We start from the raw sequence: 19,254 nt of genomic DNA on the forward strand, positions 1-19,254 counted from the left end.
CGTGAGCGACAGCGACGACGGCCCATAGAGAAGGGAGGGCGGGACTTCCGGCCGTGCTAAACCCAATAAGTAGACGCCGGCCGGCGGCCCCTGCGGACGCCTCCGCCCCTCAGGCGTCCGACTCCCGCTTTTGGATTTGCTTCACTACGCCGCCGTTGCTGCTTCTCGCGGCCTGGGCCTCTGCCGACAGCATGCCACACGCCTTCAAGCCCGGGGACTTAGTGTTTGCCAAGATGAAGGGCTACCCGCACTGGCCGGCCCGGGTGAGGCCGCGCGTGGAGTGGACGGGCCCAGCGGAGTTGGCGGCCGGGAGCGGAGGGGCCGCGGGCGGGCGGGCGTACGTAGGAAGGCTGGAATGGAGGCCGAAGGCAGGCTGAGGAGAGGTTGCGGGCTGAGGTGGTTGCACTGTAGCTGTCTGGGAATTGAGGAATCTCCTTCCTCCGGGACCACAGTGCCTGGGGGCCTGGAGCGTCTTCGGGAAGGTCCTGGTCTGAGGGACTTGTGTTCCGGATCCTGGCTCTGAGACCCATGGTCCTTTGGCGCTGAGGTGTGGCAGTGTTTTGGTCTGAGTAACCTGCATGGTGAGGTCCTGAGTCTCAGAGACCCACAGTCCTGCAAAGACGGCTATGGTGACCTCCTCCGGGACCTATGTCACTTGGTTTGGTGTCCAGGGCCTGAGAGACCAGTGTACCAGAGTTCAAAAATGTGTTTAGGGGATCCCAGGATCGTGGAATCTGAGGGTTGTAGTGGTGCTCTAAGGGTGCATAGGCACCTTGGGTTTGGAGTGGAAGGGTCAAATGATGGGAAGAGTCTCAGCCAGAGAGGCTGCGTGTGATGGATGGGGGAGCACTATGAAGCCCCAGAGAAAGGGACCTTATCTCCGTGACCGAAGTGAGGGCAAGGGTTGGAAGAAAGCTTTACTGGGGACCTGGAGTCCGGCCCTTAAAGGGACTCAGTGGTCTGTATATAGCTCACCTGGGAACAGGCAGCTTCGGGCTGGGGATAGAAGGCTTTAGGGTTTCCTGTTTGAGGAAGCCGGGTCATGTGTGTTTGGAGACTGGATGCACAAGTGGTAGAATTCTGGCCCTGGCAAAAGATGACACATACACAGGGACCCAAAGACTTCAGTTGCCCCCAGGATTTAGGACAGAGGTCACTCTAGGGCTGAAGTTAGCTACATCCATGTGTCAGGACTGAAGGAATTTTTGTTCGTGCAGATGGTGGCAGGTGTTGCAAGTCCTAGTGCAAATGTTCAGTTGCATAGAAACAGTTTTTGTTGCCTCTAGGTCTTAGTGCAGAGGCTAGATTGGCTGTGTCTGCATGGGGGTGGGAGTGGAAGGCCATAAAGTTGCCACTGAACAGGAACCAGCCCAGGAGATCAGGACCAGAGGAGCCCATAGGCTCCTGAGGTGTGGGACCATTGGGAGAAGCAGCCAGGCAGTCTTCAGCCAGGCAGATTTGAGGATGCTTGTGCATCTAGTATCCTGCATCCAGCCACCAGGGACCAGAGTATGCGCTAGTAGGACCAAAGAGACTTGAGGACTGATGCTGGGGAGCATGCCGGGAGGATCCGGCAATCCCCCAGGAGTGGGTAAGGTGGGTAGGTAAGCCCTGGGAATCCTACTGTAAGTGGAGAGACTGAGGAGGAAAACTTTACAGTGACCACTGCCCTCCCTAGTCTACCTCTGCTCTCTATGAAGCTCTTGTTCCTTCCCCCTCCCCCCTCCCCCCTCCCCCTTCCCCCTTTCTCAGCCTTCTCTAGCACAGAGAGAACAGTTCCAAGCACTTGATTGGAGGGGAAGGGGCTGCTAGCATCCTGTGGGAAGGTGACTGACAGCTCCTGGAGCCCATGGGCTTTCACAAAGAGGGTGGGACTTCCGGGATGCTCTGGGCCTGGTTCCTTCAGCCCAACCCCCATCTTCTCCATCCCTAGAGCTGCCAGATTCATCTGTGGGACAAGAGCAGACCGGGCCTTTTTTCCAGGAGGGGCAGTCATTGGCGAGTCCCGGGAGTGGGGTTGAACCTGGACCCTCCGGGGGGAGGGGGGCTTCAGGGAACTATGCTGGGCCTGGCTTGGCTTAAGTACCTGTATGGGGGCCCTGCTTTCTTCTTGGTGGAAAGAACTGTGGGTGGCAGATGGGTTAGCAGGGTGCACATAGGGTGCAAGTTTCATAGCTAGGCATGGTTATGCTCACCTTCAATCCCAATGCCCAATCTCCAATACTTAGGAGACAGGCTACCTTTGTGTATATAGTTTGAGGACAGCCAGGCTATATAGTGAGACTGTCTAACAAAAAAAAAAAAATTAGTTCCAAATTGAAGGGCCAAGGAGATAGCTTATAACTTAGTGGACCTGAGTTCAGATCTCCAGACTTCTGTTTGGAAGGTGCTGTGCCTCCCCATGGTGTCGCCTTCAGCCCTTAAGAAAATGGATGGTTTTCTGGGTCTGGATAAAACTGCCACCTGGCCTTCACCTGAACCCTCTAACCAGCCTGCCTCTCACTACAGATCGATGACATTGCTGATGGTGCTGTGAAGCCGCCACCTAACAAATACCCCATCTTCTTCTTTGGAACGCATGAAACGTAAGTGTTCCCTTCAGGTTTTTGGTGTTCACCCACAGACTGGCCTCTTTCACAGGGTGGCCTGGCTCACCTGGAACTGGTCTATGGTTCTTACCTCTAGGGCCTTTTTGGGACCCAAGGACCTGTTCCCTTATGACAAGTGCAAGGACAAGTACGGAAAGCCCAACAAGAGGAAAGGCTTCAATGAGGGGCTCTGGGAGATCCAGAACAACCCCCACGCCAGCTACAGTGCGCCTCTGGTGAGTGCCTGGGCACAAGTGAGCAGTAGAGCATCAGGAGGCTGCTGGGGCAGGGCTTCTCAAAAAGTTCCAGGATGGCTTCTCTTTTCTTCAGTCCTGCAGATCGAATCTTTCTTTGGGGTGTATTGCTGGGCCCTACAGAATGCTTAGCAGAATCATAGGTCTGCTTATTCCACTCCAGGGACTCCACATATGTCTAGCTACTACCCAGTGTCCACTATGGGGACCACTATCTAAGGATGAGCCTGGATTCTGAACAGGGTGTTGCAAGTCTGGTAGATGCTTCTCAAAGGTGAAAGGCTTCCTGTAACTAGTGCCCTCCTTTATCCTGAACACTCGGCTGTGGCTTGGGTAGAGTAAGCAGTTGTTCGTGAACGTGATAACTACTGGTCGGTCAGAGAGGAGAAATAATGTCAAGAGCCTATCTGGAAATTTCTGGGGAGAGAAGAAATTTAGAAAAATTGAAGAGAGGGGCTGGTGAGACTCTATGCCTGATGTGACCTGAGCACCTTCCCCAATACCCACATGGTAGGAAGAGAACTATCTCTTGTATGTTACTCTCAGGCCTCCCTCCACACACGCCCACACTAAACAAATAAAATTTCTAAAATTTAAAATTGGAATTGAAATCAATAGATAGCCACTGTGAAAGGCTGGAGAAGGTTGCCTATATGGTTGTTCTGGAGTGAGATGAGAGTGAAGGGTATTGGGCTGCTTTGACTTTTGCTTTGGGGTGCTAGTGGGGTTTCTTGGCATGTTTATAGTGTATGCATATCTTTGCAGGCTGGAGATTGACATCAGTGTCTTCCTTGATTCCTCTCCACCTTACATATTGAGCCACGGTCTCTCATGAACCCCTAGCTCACTCAGTTGGCTGAATTAGCTCAGAAGATACCCTATTTGTATACTGTGCACCTAGGCTCACAAGTGGCATCTCTGGGAATGCCAGGAACCTTAATCCTGTGTACAATAGGTACTTTGCTGGGTAAGCTATTACCTCAATCCCTGCTCTAGAGGTTTTAATGAGAAGTGAGTGGCAAAGTAGCACCAGCTTGGGAAGGATGGTCATCCAGTTAGGAGGTAGTCAAAGGGAGCACCATCACAGCAAGCCAAAAGGTCACCTGGGTTTGCTGATGGTGAGCAAAGCAGGAGTTGATGAGCATTAGTCCCAACCCTGGCTTTACTGGTAGAAATTGGAGTCTTCTTTTAGAATCTGGTCATGATTGGACCTTGAAATCTTGAGCTAGTCGGGTACCTCTCTTTCCCTAACTGGCTCATGCTGAAAGAAGTCTCCTTGGGGAGCAGCAGACACGGTTGAGTTGACACCTGCCAAGACCAGAATCAGGCACTGATGTGAACCCAGTCCTGGCCTTGAGTACGCAGTCAGCAATTGTTCACACAGCAGGTTTCTCCCAAGCATTTCTTGTTTGGTCACCTTTGTTGAGAAGCTAGGGACATGCACTGTGTGCCAGTGACAGTTTTTGTCTGTCATCTGTACCATTTGGGGAGAGTGGAGTAGTTCTTTGGGCGTCTCTCCTGAGCTCTTCTTGGGCATGGAATCTTGAAGAAGATCATGTCATGATTTCTTCTGGCACTAGTTTGAACGTTCTCTGGTTTCACAGCCTGAGCCCATTGCCTGCTAATAAATCATCACTATATTTAATATTTCTTGGATACTCATGGCTTGTGGGCACCATGCAAACAAATGCAGCCCTCAAGGAAACAAGACTCAAACATCAAGTGCTAGTACCAGCCATCCATCCACATGCCTCCTGAGACAGAGTGGCTGGAAGCTCTTAGAGTCTCTGACTACCCTGGGGTTCCATGACCTAGAAGGCATGAGTATGGAAGGTAGATGGGCCTGTCATGCCAGCATTTAGAGATGCTGAGACAGAAGACTCTCATTATAGAGTACAGGGTCAGCCTGGGCTGTACATAGTGTCATACCTTGAGTCGAACAAAAAGGTCCTGTGCCACCCTAGAGTGGTCCTTCCAAACATTGTCAAGATAGATACTTTTGACAGTGTGTACACAGGCCTTCAGAAGCATGATTTTATGGGAAACTGAGTGTAGTGACAATTCTGGAACTTTGGTTTCTGTTAAAAAAAAAAAAATGGTTTCACCAGCAGCAGATAGATAATCTCTGTGATTGTGTGGTATTTGGAATTCTGGGACCTTTTCAGAGATTATATATAAATGCTAGGGTCCCAAGAGGTGGGGTTGGTGGTTGGTGGTCGCTCAGTGGAGTTGACTGCAGTTTTTAGTAGTCTTGCTCAAAAGAAGAAATAAGAAGAAAGTAAGTAGATTCAGGGATCGCGATCTCTTGTTTCTCTCCTATCTAGCAATAGGGGATGAAACTGGGGGGATAAAGGGTGGAAAAAAGAAGAACCCACAAAGTAGTAAAAGACTGGCTACAATTGAGCTATCTCTTCCCTAAAAAAAATTTTTTTTTTTTTTTGGTTCTTTTTTTCGGAGCTGGGGACCGAACCCAGGGCCTTGCGCTTCCTAGGTAAGCGCTCTACCACTGAGCTAAATCCCCAGCCCCTTCCCTAAAAATTTTAGCTTAATTTTATAAGTCAGACAGAAATATAGACTTCACATTCAGAAAGAGCATTGTTCTGTGGGGAACCATCCTGCTGCAGTGCCTTTCTACCTCACTAAAAACTACACAAAACTTTCTATTTTATGTGTATGGTTGTTTTGCTTGCATGTATGTATATAAGTGTACTGTGTGCATGCCTGGTGCCTGAGGAGGCCAAAAGAGGCTGCCACATCCCCTGGCACTGGAGTCATCAGACAGCATGTGAGTGCTAGTTTTGTTTTGATGTGAGTTTTGTTTTGTTTTGGTTTTGGTTTCTCACTTTTCTATTTGACAAATTTTCCCCAATTTAAGAAGTTCTTTGAGAATATGTTATCAGCCTTAGTCGGAGAATAGACAGATCTGATTCACCTGTCCTGTGATTGGCCCTGCAGATAGCATATGTTTTAAACTGGTTGTTAAACCTACCTCTGACCTTGTCTCAGCCACATTCATTTACATGCACGCATGGTTCTTGGCACCAATGATGTGTTGCTCACAGAGTGTTCCATGGGATGTATGGTCCACAAACTCACTAGAATTGTTCTGAATGTTGAAGTCTTCATGCCCGCTCCAGGTCCAGTGAGAGCACAGAACAAAGGGGCAGCAGTACTGGGCCAAGTGCTGGGACTGAACCAAGGTTCTGTGCAAGAGCAGCCAGTGTTCATAACCCCTCGGCAGTCTCCAACTCCAGCTTTCTGTTAATTCTAAGCTTTGCTCACTCAGCAGGGATCTTGGCTGTTGGTTCTTACTAACAGTAACCAGCCTCAGCTTTTTGGGGGAGTTGTTTGTGTGTATGATGTATGCACATGCAGAGGAAGCCAGAGAAGAATGTGAGTATCTTCCTTTGTGACTCTCTACTACTGCTGAAGCAGGGCTGTCTGCACTAGAAGCTTGTAGTCTTTGCTAGGCTAACTGCTTGGTAAGCTCTTGTGTCTTGGTCACAAACCCTTACAGTTATGACACTCATGTCCTCCTGGTTCCTGAGAAAGGGGGGTTTTATCCACATAACCCTCTCTTTGAACCATTTTGGGTAGTTTGGTTTGGTTTTGAGACAGGTCTTATTATGTAGTCCAGGCTAACCTCAAACTCACTAGTAGAGGATGTCTTTGAAATCCTGATCCTCCTGCCTCCACTTTCCAAGGACTGAGATGACCCCTAGCTTTAATCTGTTTCTTCCTTCTCACAGTCAGGATGTCGGATGGCCACAGCACCTTTGAGATGTTTCTTTCAGCCCTGCTGTGGTCCTCAGTGGGGAGTACTTCATTATATGGCTAGATCCCCAGACTGTTTGTGCTCTGACACCACTCAGACTTAAACTAAGCCACTCAACTGTAGTGCTGTTTGTTTGTTTACATGCATGTTTTTTAGTTATATGCATGTGTGTCTGGGTGTACTTCTGAAGAGAACAACTGTGGAAGTTTATATTCTTCCACATGTGGGTTCTAGAGATCAAACTCAGCTCAGGCTTGACAGCCAGCATCTTTACTCATGAGCCCTTTCACTGGCTCAGTGTTTTTGCAGGTGGGACAGGCTAGCTCTCTGATAAGGTGGACTTTTTTTTTTTACCAGAAGAGCTCAAGCAGTGCTCTGGCTGGTGCCAAGCTTGTGCCTACCCTGCCTCACTCTCCCAAGCATAAGGTTAGAGGTGTGAGACCCACAGTCACTCATGACTGTAAGTGTGACCATAAAGGGGTCCAAAGGGGTCCTACTGATCTAGAGAGATGGCTCAATTGGTAAAATGGTTGTCATGAAGTCAGGAGGACCCAAGGCCAGCACCAACATAAAGCCAGATATGGTGTGGGCTTGATCTCTGCACTGGGGAGACAGAGATAGGGGATCCTTTGAGCTCCTGGCCAGCCAGCTTCATTTCAGTGAGCCTCAGTGAGCTCCAGGCACTTTAGCCTTGCCTCAGAAAGCAAGGTGACCCACTCCTAAGTGACAACAGTTGAGCTTGGCGCATTCTAGGCACACCTATTTTTCATCATTGCTGTTCAGTTACTTTTTGGTTATGATTTATATAAACACACACATGTATATTGATGTCAGAGGACAACTTGCAGTGATTGGTTCTTTCTACAATGTGGAGCTTAAGAATCAAACTTCAGGTGATCAGACTTGGTGACAAGTACCTTTACCCAATGAGCCATATCACCAATCCTGTAATATTTTTGTTTTCTTACCATGCATCCCAGGCTGAACTCAGTTCAGCCTCTCAGATGCTGGGATGAGGAACGGGAATCCCAGGCTTGGCTTCTGTCCAGAACTCTCAAGCTAGTTAGCAAGTAAGCTGGATGCAGAAGGTAGACTCCTGATGCTAGGCATCCTTCCCTTCCAACTAGTACGTAAGCCCACAGACTGCTGGAAAAGAGAAACCTGGTGTAGAGGCACCACTGCTGATGGGGAGTCCCATCAAGCCCTGGGTCTCTACCACACCTACATGGTGTTTGCCTCTAATTTCCTGCCAGACCCCCCAGGGTTATGGCAGTGTGCAGTCAGTACTCAGTGAAAACTGGGCATAGCCACTGTCTTAGGGTTTCTATTGCTGTGATAAGACACCATAACCAAAAGCAACTTGGAGAGAAAGGGTTTAATTCAGCTTATACTTCAAAAAGGGCAGGATCCTGGAGGTAGAGGCCATGGAGGGTGCTGCTTACTGGCTTGCTCAGCCTGCTTTCTTACAGAACCCAGGACCACCAGCCCAGGGATGGTACCACCCACAGAAGGCTGGGCCCTCCCACATCAATCACTGATTAAGAAAATGCCCCACAGGCTCCCTACAGTTAGATCTTATGGAGGCAGTTTCTCAGTTGAGGCTCATATATCATAAAATTAGCTATCACAGTGTTCTCCAGGGTACACAGGTGGGCTGGACTGTGCTGGTGTGGTCTCTTCTTGTCCAGACAGACACTGAACTGCTGTCTATTTTTATTTCTGAGTTTTTGAAACAAGGTTTCATTATGTAGCCCAGGCTGGCCTGGAACTTACAATTCTCCTGCTCCAGCCTCCTGTGTACAAGAATAACAGTACTAGGATGCCATGAGGCTCCACTTTGAGGAATAATGCTGCTAGTGGTGTCCTGTTGTATTGGAGACAGAGTCTTGTGTCACATGCATACCATTGTGCAAATGTAGAGGTGAGAGGACAGCCTCTGTGTCAGCCCTCCCCTTCCACCTTACTTGAGGCATGGTCTTTTGTTCTGTGTAGGCCAGGTTGTCTGCCAGCTCCCAGAGATTTTCCTATCTTGGTAGGCATGCCTTGATTTGCTGTGTGCAATATGTTTTGCTTTCGTATGGGTTCTGAGGGTTTGAACTCCAGTTCTCATACTTGAACAGCAAACACTTCTCCCCAACCCCCATCCCACTATGGCATCTGTCCATTGTCCAGACTTCAAGGCCACAGTGGGCCTGGACCTGTGCTACAGGTCTTTCTGACCTACTGAGTTATGTAGTTGATGCACAACCTCTCTGGCTTGTGTGCTTGTCCTGCAAGATCCGAATGCCCCTGACTGTGTTATCTATGAACAGTGGTTGTCCATGGTGTGATGTTGCCCTGTTCTTTCTTTTTTTTTTTTTTTTTTTTTTTTTGGTTCTTTTTTTCGGAGCTGGGGACCGAACCCAGGGCCTTGCGCTTCCTAGGTAAGCGCTCTACCACTGAGCTAAATCCCCAGCCCCTGCCCTGTTCTTTCATGAAAACCACTTGGCATTGTCTTCTTGGAAAACAATCATGCTGTCGTTGTTTGGGAGGATGAGAGAAAGGGAGAGAGAATAGAGTCAGGGCCCTGTGCCTACCTTGGGAAGGTGGTGTCTCGGTCCACCCAGCCCATTATTTTTCCCGTTCAGTACGTTTGCTTTAGGATTCACCTACTTAAGTATCACACAGTTCAAAATGGTTCAGGCAGGGTTGTGGCACAGCCCTTTGGCCACACAAGCACTGTGAAGACAAAGGTTCTCTTCATGGAGAAGCCGGGCTGGGCCAGCACCTGGTTTTCATTTGATGGGGTCTTTAGCCTGGGCTAGGGTCTGTACTGAGGACTCAGTCTCTACTGTCAGTTAGAAAAGATGCAGGACTTTCTTTTTTTCCTTCTCCCCACCCAAGATTCAGGACTTTATGAAGGAGGCTGGAGAGCTTCTGCCAGCCCTGCTGCCCACCCTCTTTGCCTCTCTCCCTTCTCTTCCTTCCATTGCTTTTGAGACAGGATATCTCAGGGACAGGCATATCCCAGGCTAGCCTGAAATTCCCTTTATAGCTGAAGGTGACTTCAGACTGTAGATCCTACTGTCTCTGCCTCCTACATGCTAGATAATGAATAGGTCTGGCCTGTGTTTCTGTGATGCAGCGTGAGTTTATGTGCCTGGGCAAGCACCTGGGAGACCTGGACTTCTTCATCTCTCTGTTCTGGTCTCCTGTCTCTAGCTGCAGCTCATTTCTGTTCTCATCCATGCTCTGGGGATCTGCTCCATAGCTTTTTTTTCTCAGCCTCTGCAGGCCCCCATCCCCGGTCCATCATGCTCACTGCAGTCACCCCAAGGAAGTATCTCTTCAAACACCCAAATTCTTTTTTTTTTTTTTTTTTATAGAAAATATCTTTTTTTTTTTTCTTTTTTTCGGAGCTTGGGACTGAACCCAGGGCCTTGCGCTTGCTAGGCAAGCGCTCTACCACTGAGCTAAATCCCCAGCCCCAAAATACCTTTTTTTTTTTCTATTTTTTATTATGTATATGTCATGCAGCTTTTCTGCCTGCATGTGCACCTACAGGCCAGAAGAGGGCATCAGATCTCATTACAGATGGTTGTGAGCCACCATGTGGTTGCTGGGAATTGAACTCAGGACCTCTGGAAGAGCAGTCGGGTGCTCTTAACCGCTGAGCCATCCATCTCTCCAGCCCCCAAACACCACGTTCTTAAGATTTACATCTATATCTATGTATGGTTTTTGTCAGCCTGACATGGTAGAGTCATTTGGGAAGAGCCTCACTTGCAAAGATATCCCCAACAGATTGGCTTGTAGGCATTTTATTGATTGATGATTGATATGGGAAGGCCCAGCTCACCGTGGGTGATGTCACCCTTTGGCTAGTGGTCCTGGATACAATAAGAAAGCAAGCTGAGCAAACCAATAAATAACACTCCTCTATGAACCCTGCATCAGCTCATGCCTTAAATTCCTGTCCTGACTTCCTGGATGATGAGCTGTAAGCTTAAATAAATCCTTCCCTCTCCAAGTTCATGACTTTTTAAATCATAGCAATAGAAATCCAAAATAAGACACATTGGTATCAGGAGTGGAGTATTGATGACAGACATGACCATATGTTTTAGGGAGGATTGTGCTAGCATTTGAACTTTGGGAGCTTTGGGCTGAGAAGTCCATTGCGTGCGGGCACAGAGCTCAGTTGGCTGCTCTGTGGGCACCTGGAATAGAACAATGTTGAAAGCAGTACAGGTGGTGGACCTGCCTCTGCCTCTGAGGTTAACACTTTGGAAACCACACCTGCTAAAGCTAAACTTTTAAAGACTGGTACTTATAAAGTTATTTGGTTTTATATTGTGATATTAATACTAACATATTGTGGGAAAGAAAGTTAAATAGTGATGTGTTTATATGACAAGTTAACAAGAGGTCAGTTATGCTGGGCGTTTATGTCAACCTAACACAAGATACAGTCATTTGGGAAGAGGAACCTACTTCAATTGAGAAAATCTCCCCAACCAGATTAGCCTGTGGGCATGTCTTTATGCCATTCTCTTGGTTGGTGATTTATGTGGGAGAGCCTACCTACTAGGCTCTTGGCCCTGGGTTCCATAAGAAAGCAGGCTGAGCAAGCCATGGGGAATAAGCCAGTAAAAAGCATCCTCCATAGCCTCTGCATTGACTTCTGCCTCGCTCCCTGGAGTTTCTGCTCTAGCTTCCCTGGATAGTAAACAAGCTATAACAAAAATAAATAAATAAACCTTTTCCCCCAAGTTCATTTTTGTCCTTTTTAAAATCACACCAATAGAATGTATTTGGGGATGGGGGCTGCTGCATGCCATAATGCCTGTAGAGGTCAGGTGACAGCTTGTGAAGTTCGTCTCCTTCTACCATATGCATTGTGAGGCTTGAATTAGGTCACCAGGCTTGACAAGTGCCTTTACCAACTGAGTCCTCTCCCTGACCCTAAAGACTAGGTTCGTGGGCATATAAGAATGATCAGCACTCTAGAAGCAGAGGCAGGTAGATTTCTGTGAGTTCAAGGCCAGCCTATCCTGGTCTACATAGTGGTTCCAGCACAACCAAGGCTACATAGAGAGACTCTGCCTCAAACAAGCAAAAAACAGAATAGTCAGAGCCGCACATAAGGTCCAGGCCTGCAATCCTAGCAGCAGGTAGCAGGAGAACAACACTTAGCCACCCCTAAAGCATAAGGTAAACTGTACACTCTGTAGTTCCTGTTTAACAGTGTAGGTACATTTGCGGCTGGTGCAGCTTTTACCACACTGACTGCAGCACTCTTCATCCCACAGTGCCACAGTCTGAATGCCTGCCCTTTGGCATTCTGCTTTTCCACCCAGATTCACCTGCGGTAGACAGGCCCACATCATCTTGTGTAACCCATGCTGCCCTAGAACAACCAAATATCCAGGGAAGGCTTTGATTTTTGCCCCCACTTGCCACACACTGGGATTTTTGGCCTACACAGTCACAGCAGTGGCCACACTGGCCATGCTCACTATCTCTGACTGTACCACATCTTTTTCACTCCTTACTTGATGGAAGTTTGAGTTCTTTCCAGACATGGTCCTTGAAAAATGAACAACTGCCCCACTCTACCCCTACCCTCAGGTCACAGTTATGTGGAATTACAGTGACAGGTTCTGGGTGTGGCTGTGCTGGTAGAGGTCCACTATTGTCATGGCTTTTACCTGTCATAGTAGGTGCCCTATAGTGTGTGTTGGATGAGTGAGGGGGAGCGCAACATGTTTGGGGCTCACACATTCTCCCTTCATCCTGAGACTTCTTGAGGCACCTGCTCAATAGTTGCAGTGCCTCAGTAAGTTAGTGTGTGAGTTGGCCACAGCCGTCCTCAGTCTCTTCACCATACTTTCCATCTCTCTATATACAACCTGGCCCTCCCAGCATTTTTCTTTTGCTGAGGGAGCGTTCATTCCCTTGTAACACTTGTAAGTTACATCTTGCCCACCCTGCTTTACCAACTCTGACCAGCCTTTCTGAGGCCTTAATACAAATCCTTCACCTCACAGTCCTCACAGCAGCTCCTCATTTCTCAGTCTTCACTGTCTTTCTAGTCCCTGTGTTTAGGAGCCTGTCCCTAGGTCCTCAGCTCTTGGATTGGACAGGAGACCAATTGCAGTCAATTCATACGTAGCTTGTGGTGTGGCTGGACTGGCTGCTGCCTGAGTAGGCATTGTGAGGGTGGCAAGTTCAGCAGTGCCTCTGGGGCCAGCTTTCTTCTCACAGTTGTAGAACACCTTGAAATAGAGCCAAGCCAGGCCTGTTCAGGCAGACCTGTCTTCCCAACACAACTTGAAGGCCAGCACAGGCTGTACAAAGTGAATCCCAGACCAGCCAGGCTTCATAGTGCCCTATCTGACATAGAAAGTAAAGAAGGAGCCAGGGTTGTAGCTCAGTGGGAGAATGCTTGCCTAACATGCCTGAAACCCTGTATTCAGTTCTCAGTAGCACACACACAAAGTAAAGAAACCCCACAGTTTTTATTATTACTTGCTATGGTCTGCATGCTGCCTTGTTCACTTTGCTACCTGCAACATCCTCATGAGGCCAAAAGCTGTGACTCCCCTTGCTCAGATAGAAACTGAGGCACTGAGCCAAGCACTTGCCCCTCTATCTTCCTACACCATTCAACTGTCTCAGTTTCCCAACTCATAAGGTAGCCAAACCCTGAGTTTGGATTCCCAGCATTGGATGCTGTCTGCCCAGTTAACATGGGGCTAGGAAGTCTATCCTGGCCCCTTGGTGACATATCTGTCACCCCAACACCAGCCTGTGAGCTCCTCTGACAGTGAGGCCCCTGAAGCCGACCTGGGTGGTGGCAGTGACGCAGACAAGGAAAAAGAAGCCCGGAGGGTCATGACTGTGACAGCTGTGACCACCACAGCCACCAGTGGCAGGACGGAGAGCGACTCCGACTCTGACAAGAACAGTGATCACAGTGGCCTGAAGCGGAAGACGCCAGTCTTGAAGGTAGTGTGAAGAGGGTGGCTATTCCAGACCTGTCTCCTTGGTGGCCCCTTGCTATCTCCAGCCCCTCTCAATAGGAATTGTTTTTGTTGTTTGAGACAGGGCCTCCTCACTGTATTAGTATATAGTCAGGCCCAGTCAGGCCTGAGACTTATAATCTTCCTGCCTCAGCCTCTTGGAGTGCCGAGGTCATGAGTATGCACCACCACGCCTACCTCTCTACTCATTTATAACAAGAATTGAGGTAGAATTCAGATACCTTGAAGTGAATTTCTTCAAGGGGTATGACTCTCAGTGGCATTTTTAATCTGTGAATATGTGATTATGTCCACATGTCTATTTCTGTGTGTAGAGATTGACATGAGACATCTTCCTCAATTGCTTTACATCTTGTATTTTGAGTCAGTCTTTCCTTACCTGCATTTGAGAGCTCACCAGTTTTACTAGGTGGCCAGTGAGCCTGGGGACCCTTTGTCTCTGCCTCCCTGGTTCTGGGTTACAGATATGGGTTTGCTTTTTGTTTGGATTTAGGGGGAACGGAGCAGTTCTTACTCTATTTTCTACACCTGGGTGTTTTAACTGCACACCATTTATGTCTGTACACCTCATTCATTCTATGTCTGATACCCAAAGCCAGAGATGGCATCAGATCTCCTGGGACAAAGTTTGTTTGTTTGTTTGTTTGTTTGTTTGTTTGTTTGTTTGTTTGTTTGTTTGAGGCAGGTCTCACTAGGTAGCCCTGGTTATCCTGGAACTCACTATGTGGATCAGGCCTGCCTCAAACTTTTATACTAGCCTCCTCTTCCTCCTTAGTGCTGTGATTAAAGGTATGTGTAACCACTCCTGGGTTTGTAGTTACTGATGGATATGAGCAGCCTTGTGCTAGCTGGGAACCAAGCCTGGATCCTCTTGACAGCAGCCAGTGATCTTAAGTGCTGAGTCATTGCTCAAGCCCCGGCCCCTTTTTAAAATGTGTTTTTCATCATGGGTATGTATTTGAGCCTTGGGAGAGGGTGCACATGAGTGCAGGTGCCTGTGGAAACAAGAGGCATCAGATCCATAGAACTGGAGTTACAGACAGTTGTGAACTACCATGTTGGTGCTTGGAACCACGGAGCCTGTGTAAGAGCAACCAGTGCTGTAACCATGGAGCCGCTGCTCTCACCCATGATGTAGGTTTTCCACAAGGGTTCCTGATGGTGGGACACAGGTCCTCAGGCTTGCACAGTCGATGCTTTTGCTATTGACCCCTATTCTTCACAGACTGTTTGACCATGTCGATGAGTACCTTCCAACCATAGTAAGCTGCGCTGCCTCTTCATGGTTCCTTCTGTGGGCCTGTCAGTCCTACAGTCTACTCTCTCTGTGTGTCAGTCCTACTGAGATCTGTCTGTCTGTCTGTTTGTATCACTGTTTTCTTTTTGACCTAGAGTTTATAACATAGAATGAGGCATTCTGGGGTACAGTTCTCACCATTAAAGTTCCAGCCCCATCATACACTATCCTCCCCAGACCCCTAGCGCTTGCCCCCCAACTTTAATTCTGAAAACTCAAAGGATAGGGAACCCCTAGTAGTGGGATCTGTGGTTGTGTGTGACTCATGTCCCATGTGGGCTGTCTAGCTACTGACTCAGCCTGACCCTGTCTTCCAGATGTCAGTCTCTAAACGAGCTAGAAAGGCCTCCAGCGACCTGGATCAGGCCAGTGTTTCCCCATCGGAAGAGGACTCTGAGAGCCCATCTGAGTCAGAGAAGACCAGTGACCAGGTGAGCAAACACCAGCCGCCAGGGCAGCCTGGCATGGCAGCAGCACCCCTGACACTCCTGTCTCCACCCAGGATTTTACCCCAGAGAAGAAGACAATAGCCCGGGCTCCACGGCGGGCTCCTCTGGGAGGACGCAAAAAGAAGGTAAGGGTGCTGCCCTGGGTCCTAAGCAGCTATTGGCATCAAGAGGGGCCTTTTATGGCAGTGATACCTGGATACCCAGGTATGTGGTGGTGTCCTTGTGGCCTGTGGGTCACTGCTGCTCCTCCCAGGGGACCTCATTACCACAATTGGAAACTCGAATCCTATTTGCTGGAATGTTGTGGCATAAAGGATCATGTGTACTGTGTGTACACGTTGGGAGTGTGAGGATTTGTGTTTACAAGGTTGCTTATGCATGTGCAGGTGAGTTTGTGTATCTGTGGCTGGCTGTGTATGTGATGTGGACTGTGAATGTTGTACTGTGGCTTGCTGTGGGAGAGCATAGCAGCCCAGGCCTTCTATGCGGTTTTCAGTGTCCACCTGCCATGGAAAACCCCTGGGCTTGGCCCTGGTCCTATTCCTCGGGAGCCCCCAGGGTGCCAGGACCCATGTTTCTGCTGTGGATGAGTCACAGAACTGTATTCCTTGGGGACTGCAGCTACTTCTGCCATTACCCTCCCACCCTGTATGGTTCCTCTTCCATTTTGGGCTCTAGCAACCTACTGGCTCTGCCTGTCCCCAGAAGGTGCCGTCAGCCTCAGATTCAGACTCCAGAGCCGACTCAGATGGGGCCAAGGAGGAGCCTGTGGTTACAGCACAGCCGTCTCCGTCGTCGTCCTCCTCCTCATCCTCCTCATCCGCCTCAGATTCAGATGTGTCCATCAAGAAACCCCCTCGAGGCAGAAAGCCAGGTAAGGCCTGAGCCTGCCTCGATATAGCCCTGGGAGGCCATGGAGAGAGAAGGTCAACCCTCCTTTTCCACAGCTGAGAAGCCACCCCCCAAACCCCGAGGGCGGAGATCAAAGCCAGAACGACCACCTTCCACCTCCAGCAGTGACAGGTGGGTATCAGCCAGTGATGTGGGGGCCCCTGCAGAGGGTGCTGGGATTCCCACTGATAGACTCTCCATCCCAGTGACAGTGACAGTGGTGAGGTGGACCGAATCAGTGAATGGAAGAGGCGTGATGAGGAGCGAAGGCGAGAGCTAGAGGCTCGGAGGCGACGGGAGCAGGAGGAAGAGCTCCGGAGACTTCGAGAGCAGGAGAGGGAAGAGAAGGAGCGGCGCAAGGAGCGGGCAGAGCGTGGGGGCAGCAGTGGGGAGGAGCTGGAGGACGAGGAGCCTGTGAAGAAGCGTAGCCGCAAGGCTCGGGGCCGGGGCACACCATCCTCCTCTGACTCAGAGCCCGAAGGGGAGCTTGGGAAAGAGGTGTGTGGTGCCCCCTCTTCACCCGAGGCCCCAGATACTGACCCTGGGCCCTACTCTATTGAACACCTGGGTACTGGGCTTCATCCCGGGTGTTGGAGATAACGATAGGACCCTAGGCCTAGAAAGTAGGGATAGCCAATTGAGGGTTCTTCCAGAGTATAGGGCTTGTCTCTCACATGGAGATCTGCCTTTCACACCTCCTAAAGGCCAGGAAAGCCATTGTCCAAATATGCTGGATGGGGGTGGCAGGGCCCACAGCTCTGTAGAATAAATGATGGGAGTAGGGGGCAAACTTCTGAGGCAACAACCTATCCTTTGGCTGTTCACTGTAGGGGAAGAAGTTGGCCAAGAAGTCCCAACTGCAAGGCTCAGAGTCTGCAAGGAAGCCTGGGCAGAAGGAGAAGAGAGGGCGGCCAGACGAGAAGCCAAGAGCCAGGTCAGCATCTGTCCTGAGCCCTGGACCTATGAATTTAGCCTCAGAACCACACTCATCCAAGGGTTTCAAACCTTGAGGTTGCAGCCTCAGGACTTTCCTCACCCCTGATTTACTGTAGGAGTCTCTCCTGGGCCATGTGTAGCTGTCAGACTAGGAGATGCTGGCCTGTAGTGGGTGGAGGTCAGTAATAATGTCCAGAACCTCTAAGAGCAATCCAACAAGTATCTTCAGCACCCAGAGGACACCATGCCCCAACCCAGTGGCTTTAACTTAGCCTGCAAGTAGTGAATGCAGCTCATATTTTTTCCCTAAGTACATTCCCAACTATTGCCAATCAGAGTTGCCCATGGGCATCAGCAGTGTGCCATAGTGGCCACACAGCAGAGACTGTGATATGTTCAATGGATTTCTTATGGTCAGCCAGGTGTTCCTCATCTGCACAGAAGCAGAGGAGGGCCCCAGGCCCCTGGCCTGACTGTCCTCACCTTGGGCCTCCCAAGATAGCCTGTCTGATGGGAGCCTCTCCATAGGCCTGTGAAGGTGGAACGGACACGGAAGCGGTCAGAGGGTCTCTCACTGGACAGGAAGGGGGAAAAGAAGAAAGGTGAGCACTAGCAATGGTGCTGGGTTTCAAGGTTCCAATGTAGACCTGTGGTGGTGAGAGGGACTGGGCCACCTTGTACCTGGAGCCAGAGCATCCTGCTCAAGCCAGTATCTCTCCTGCTCAGAACCTTCCGTAGAGGAGAGACTGCAAAAGCTACACAGCGAGATCAAATTTGCACTGAAGGTTGACAACCCAGTAAGATGCCTGCTACACTGCCCCACGCTGTCCTGAGATGGGTGCTTTCCTCAGCCACCTCCTTACTGACTCCTTGGAAGTCTTGGGAAACTAAGGCAGGGTACCCTGGGTGGAGGAATGGGTTTCATAGTATTCCAGGGATTCCCTTGCAATCTCCCCTGGGAACAGCAGGCAACATTCTAGGAGACAGCCAGGGCTGCCTCTCTATTCTTGCCTTGCAGGATGTGAGGAGGTGTCTGAGTGCACTGGAAGAACTGGGAACCCTGCAGGTAACCTCTCAGATCCTTCAGAAGAACACAGATGTGGTAGCAACGCTCAAGAAGGTATAGCATGGGACACCAGGGCAAGGCATCTAGGAGATGGTGGTGGTGTCTAAGGGGAGGTGGAAGGGGGTGAGAAAGGGATGGAGCACAACCATTGGCCCTGCTAAGCCTGGCCTCCTGCTGGCCAGATTCGCCGGTACAAGGCCAACAAAGATGTGATGGCGAAGGCAGCAGAGGTCTACACCCGGCTCAAGTCGAGGGTCCTGGGGCCGAAAGTTGAGGCTCTCCAGAAGGTGAACAAAGCTGGAGCCGAGAAGGAACGGGCCGATGGCGAGAAGGTGGAGGAACAGCCTGGGGAGCAGGCTCCCAGAGAGCTGGCGGAGGATGAGCCCAGCACTGGTGAGGGCCGCCTGCACCAGAGGGCAGGGGAACAGTGCCATGTTTGTCCCCGGCAAGCTTGCCAGACTCCTCTGGGTCAGCTGTGTTCAAGCTCCACTGGGTGCTAGAAATGGGGTGCTGGAAGTGCTCTTTGGGTCATAGCGCCTACATGCACTTGAACTGCTTGTAAATTTGGCCACAGCTGGGTGAGGAAGGTTCTAATGAAAGGTAAGCTATGTGTTCATAATGAACCTCTGTCTCTAGATCGGTCAGCACCTGTGAATGGTGAAGCCGCATCCCAGAAGGGAGAGAACACAGAAGATGGAGCACAGGAAGACGGGCAGGACTTGGAGGATGGCCCCAGGGGTGGCTCCTCAGAAGAGCTGCATGAGTGAGTCCCTGGGCCATCAGGTGCATTCCCTGCACTAGAGCCCTCACCCTACCCCTAACACATGCTGGGGCTGGCTGGCCCACACTATGACCTTGGCCCACATCAGGCCACCCCAGGCTGCCAGCTGCCGGTGCTCTGGGAAAGAACTTCCTGCTGACTGTCTAGGATTGGCCCTTCAGAAACCAACACGAGCACTGGCCACCAGACTGA

General features: G+C 49.9%; 1 protein-coding gene across 8 annotated transcripts in view; it reads left to right on the plus strand.

The window, feature by feature from the left end:
• Window positions 1-19,254, plus strand: part of Hdgfl2 (HDGF like 2) — a 19,666-nt gene continuing 412 nt past the window's right edge. For 2 of the 8 annotated variants that reach the window (XM_006244289.5, XM_006244290.5), the window contains exons 1-15: window positions 1-263; window positions 2,509-2,585; window positions 2,686-2,824; window positions 13,407-13,607; window positions 15,257-15,370; window positions 15,442-15,513; window positions 16,067-16,262; window positions 16,336-16,411; window positions 16,486-16,777; window positions 17,110-17,213; window positions 17,744-17,817; window positions 17,942-18,012; window positions 18,234-18,335; window positions 18,464-18,674; window positions 18,918-19,044. In XM_006244289.5, coding sequence (XP_006244351.1) covers window positions 192-263; window positions 2,509-2,585; window positions 2,686-2,824; window positions 13,407-13,607; window positions 15,257-15,370; window positions 15,442-15,513; window positions 16,067-16,262; window positions 16,336-16,411; window positions 16,486-16,777; window positions 17,110-17,213; window positions 17,744-17,817; window positions 17,942-18,012; window positions 18,234-18,335; window positions 18,464-18,674; window positions 18,918-19,044 — 1,928 coding nt within the window. In that variant the 5' untranslated portion in view covers window positions 1-191. 8 annotated transcript variants of the gene reach the window in all.

This window comes from Rattus norvegicus, chromosome 9 (genome assembly GCF_036323735.1).
Source record: "Rattus norvegicus strain BN/NHsdMcwi chromosome 9, GRCr8, whole genome shotgun sequence".
Classification (NCBI taxonomy): Eukaryota; Metazoa; Chordata; class Mammalia; order Rodentia; family Muridae; genus Rattus; species Rattus norvegicus.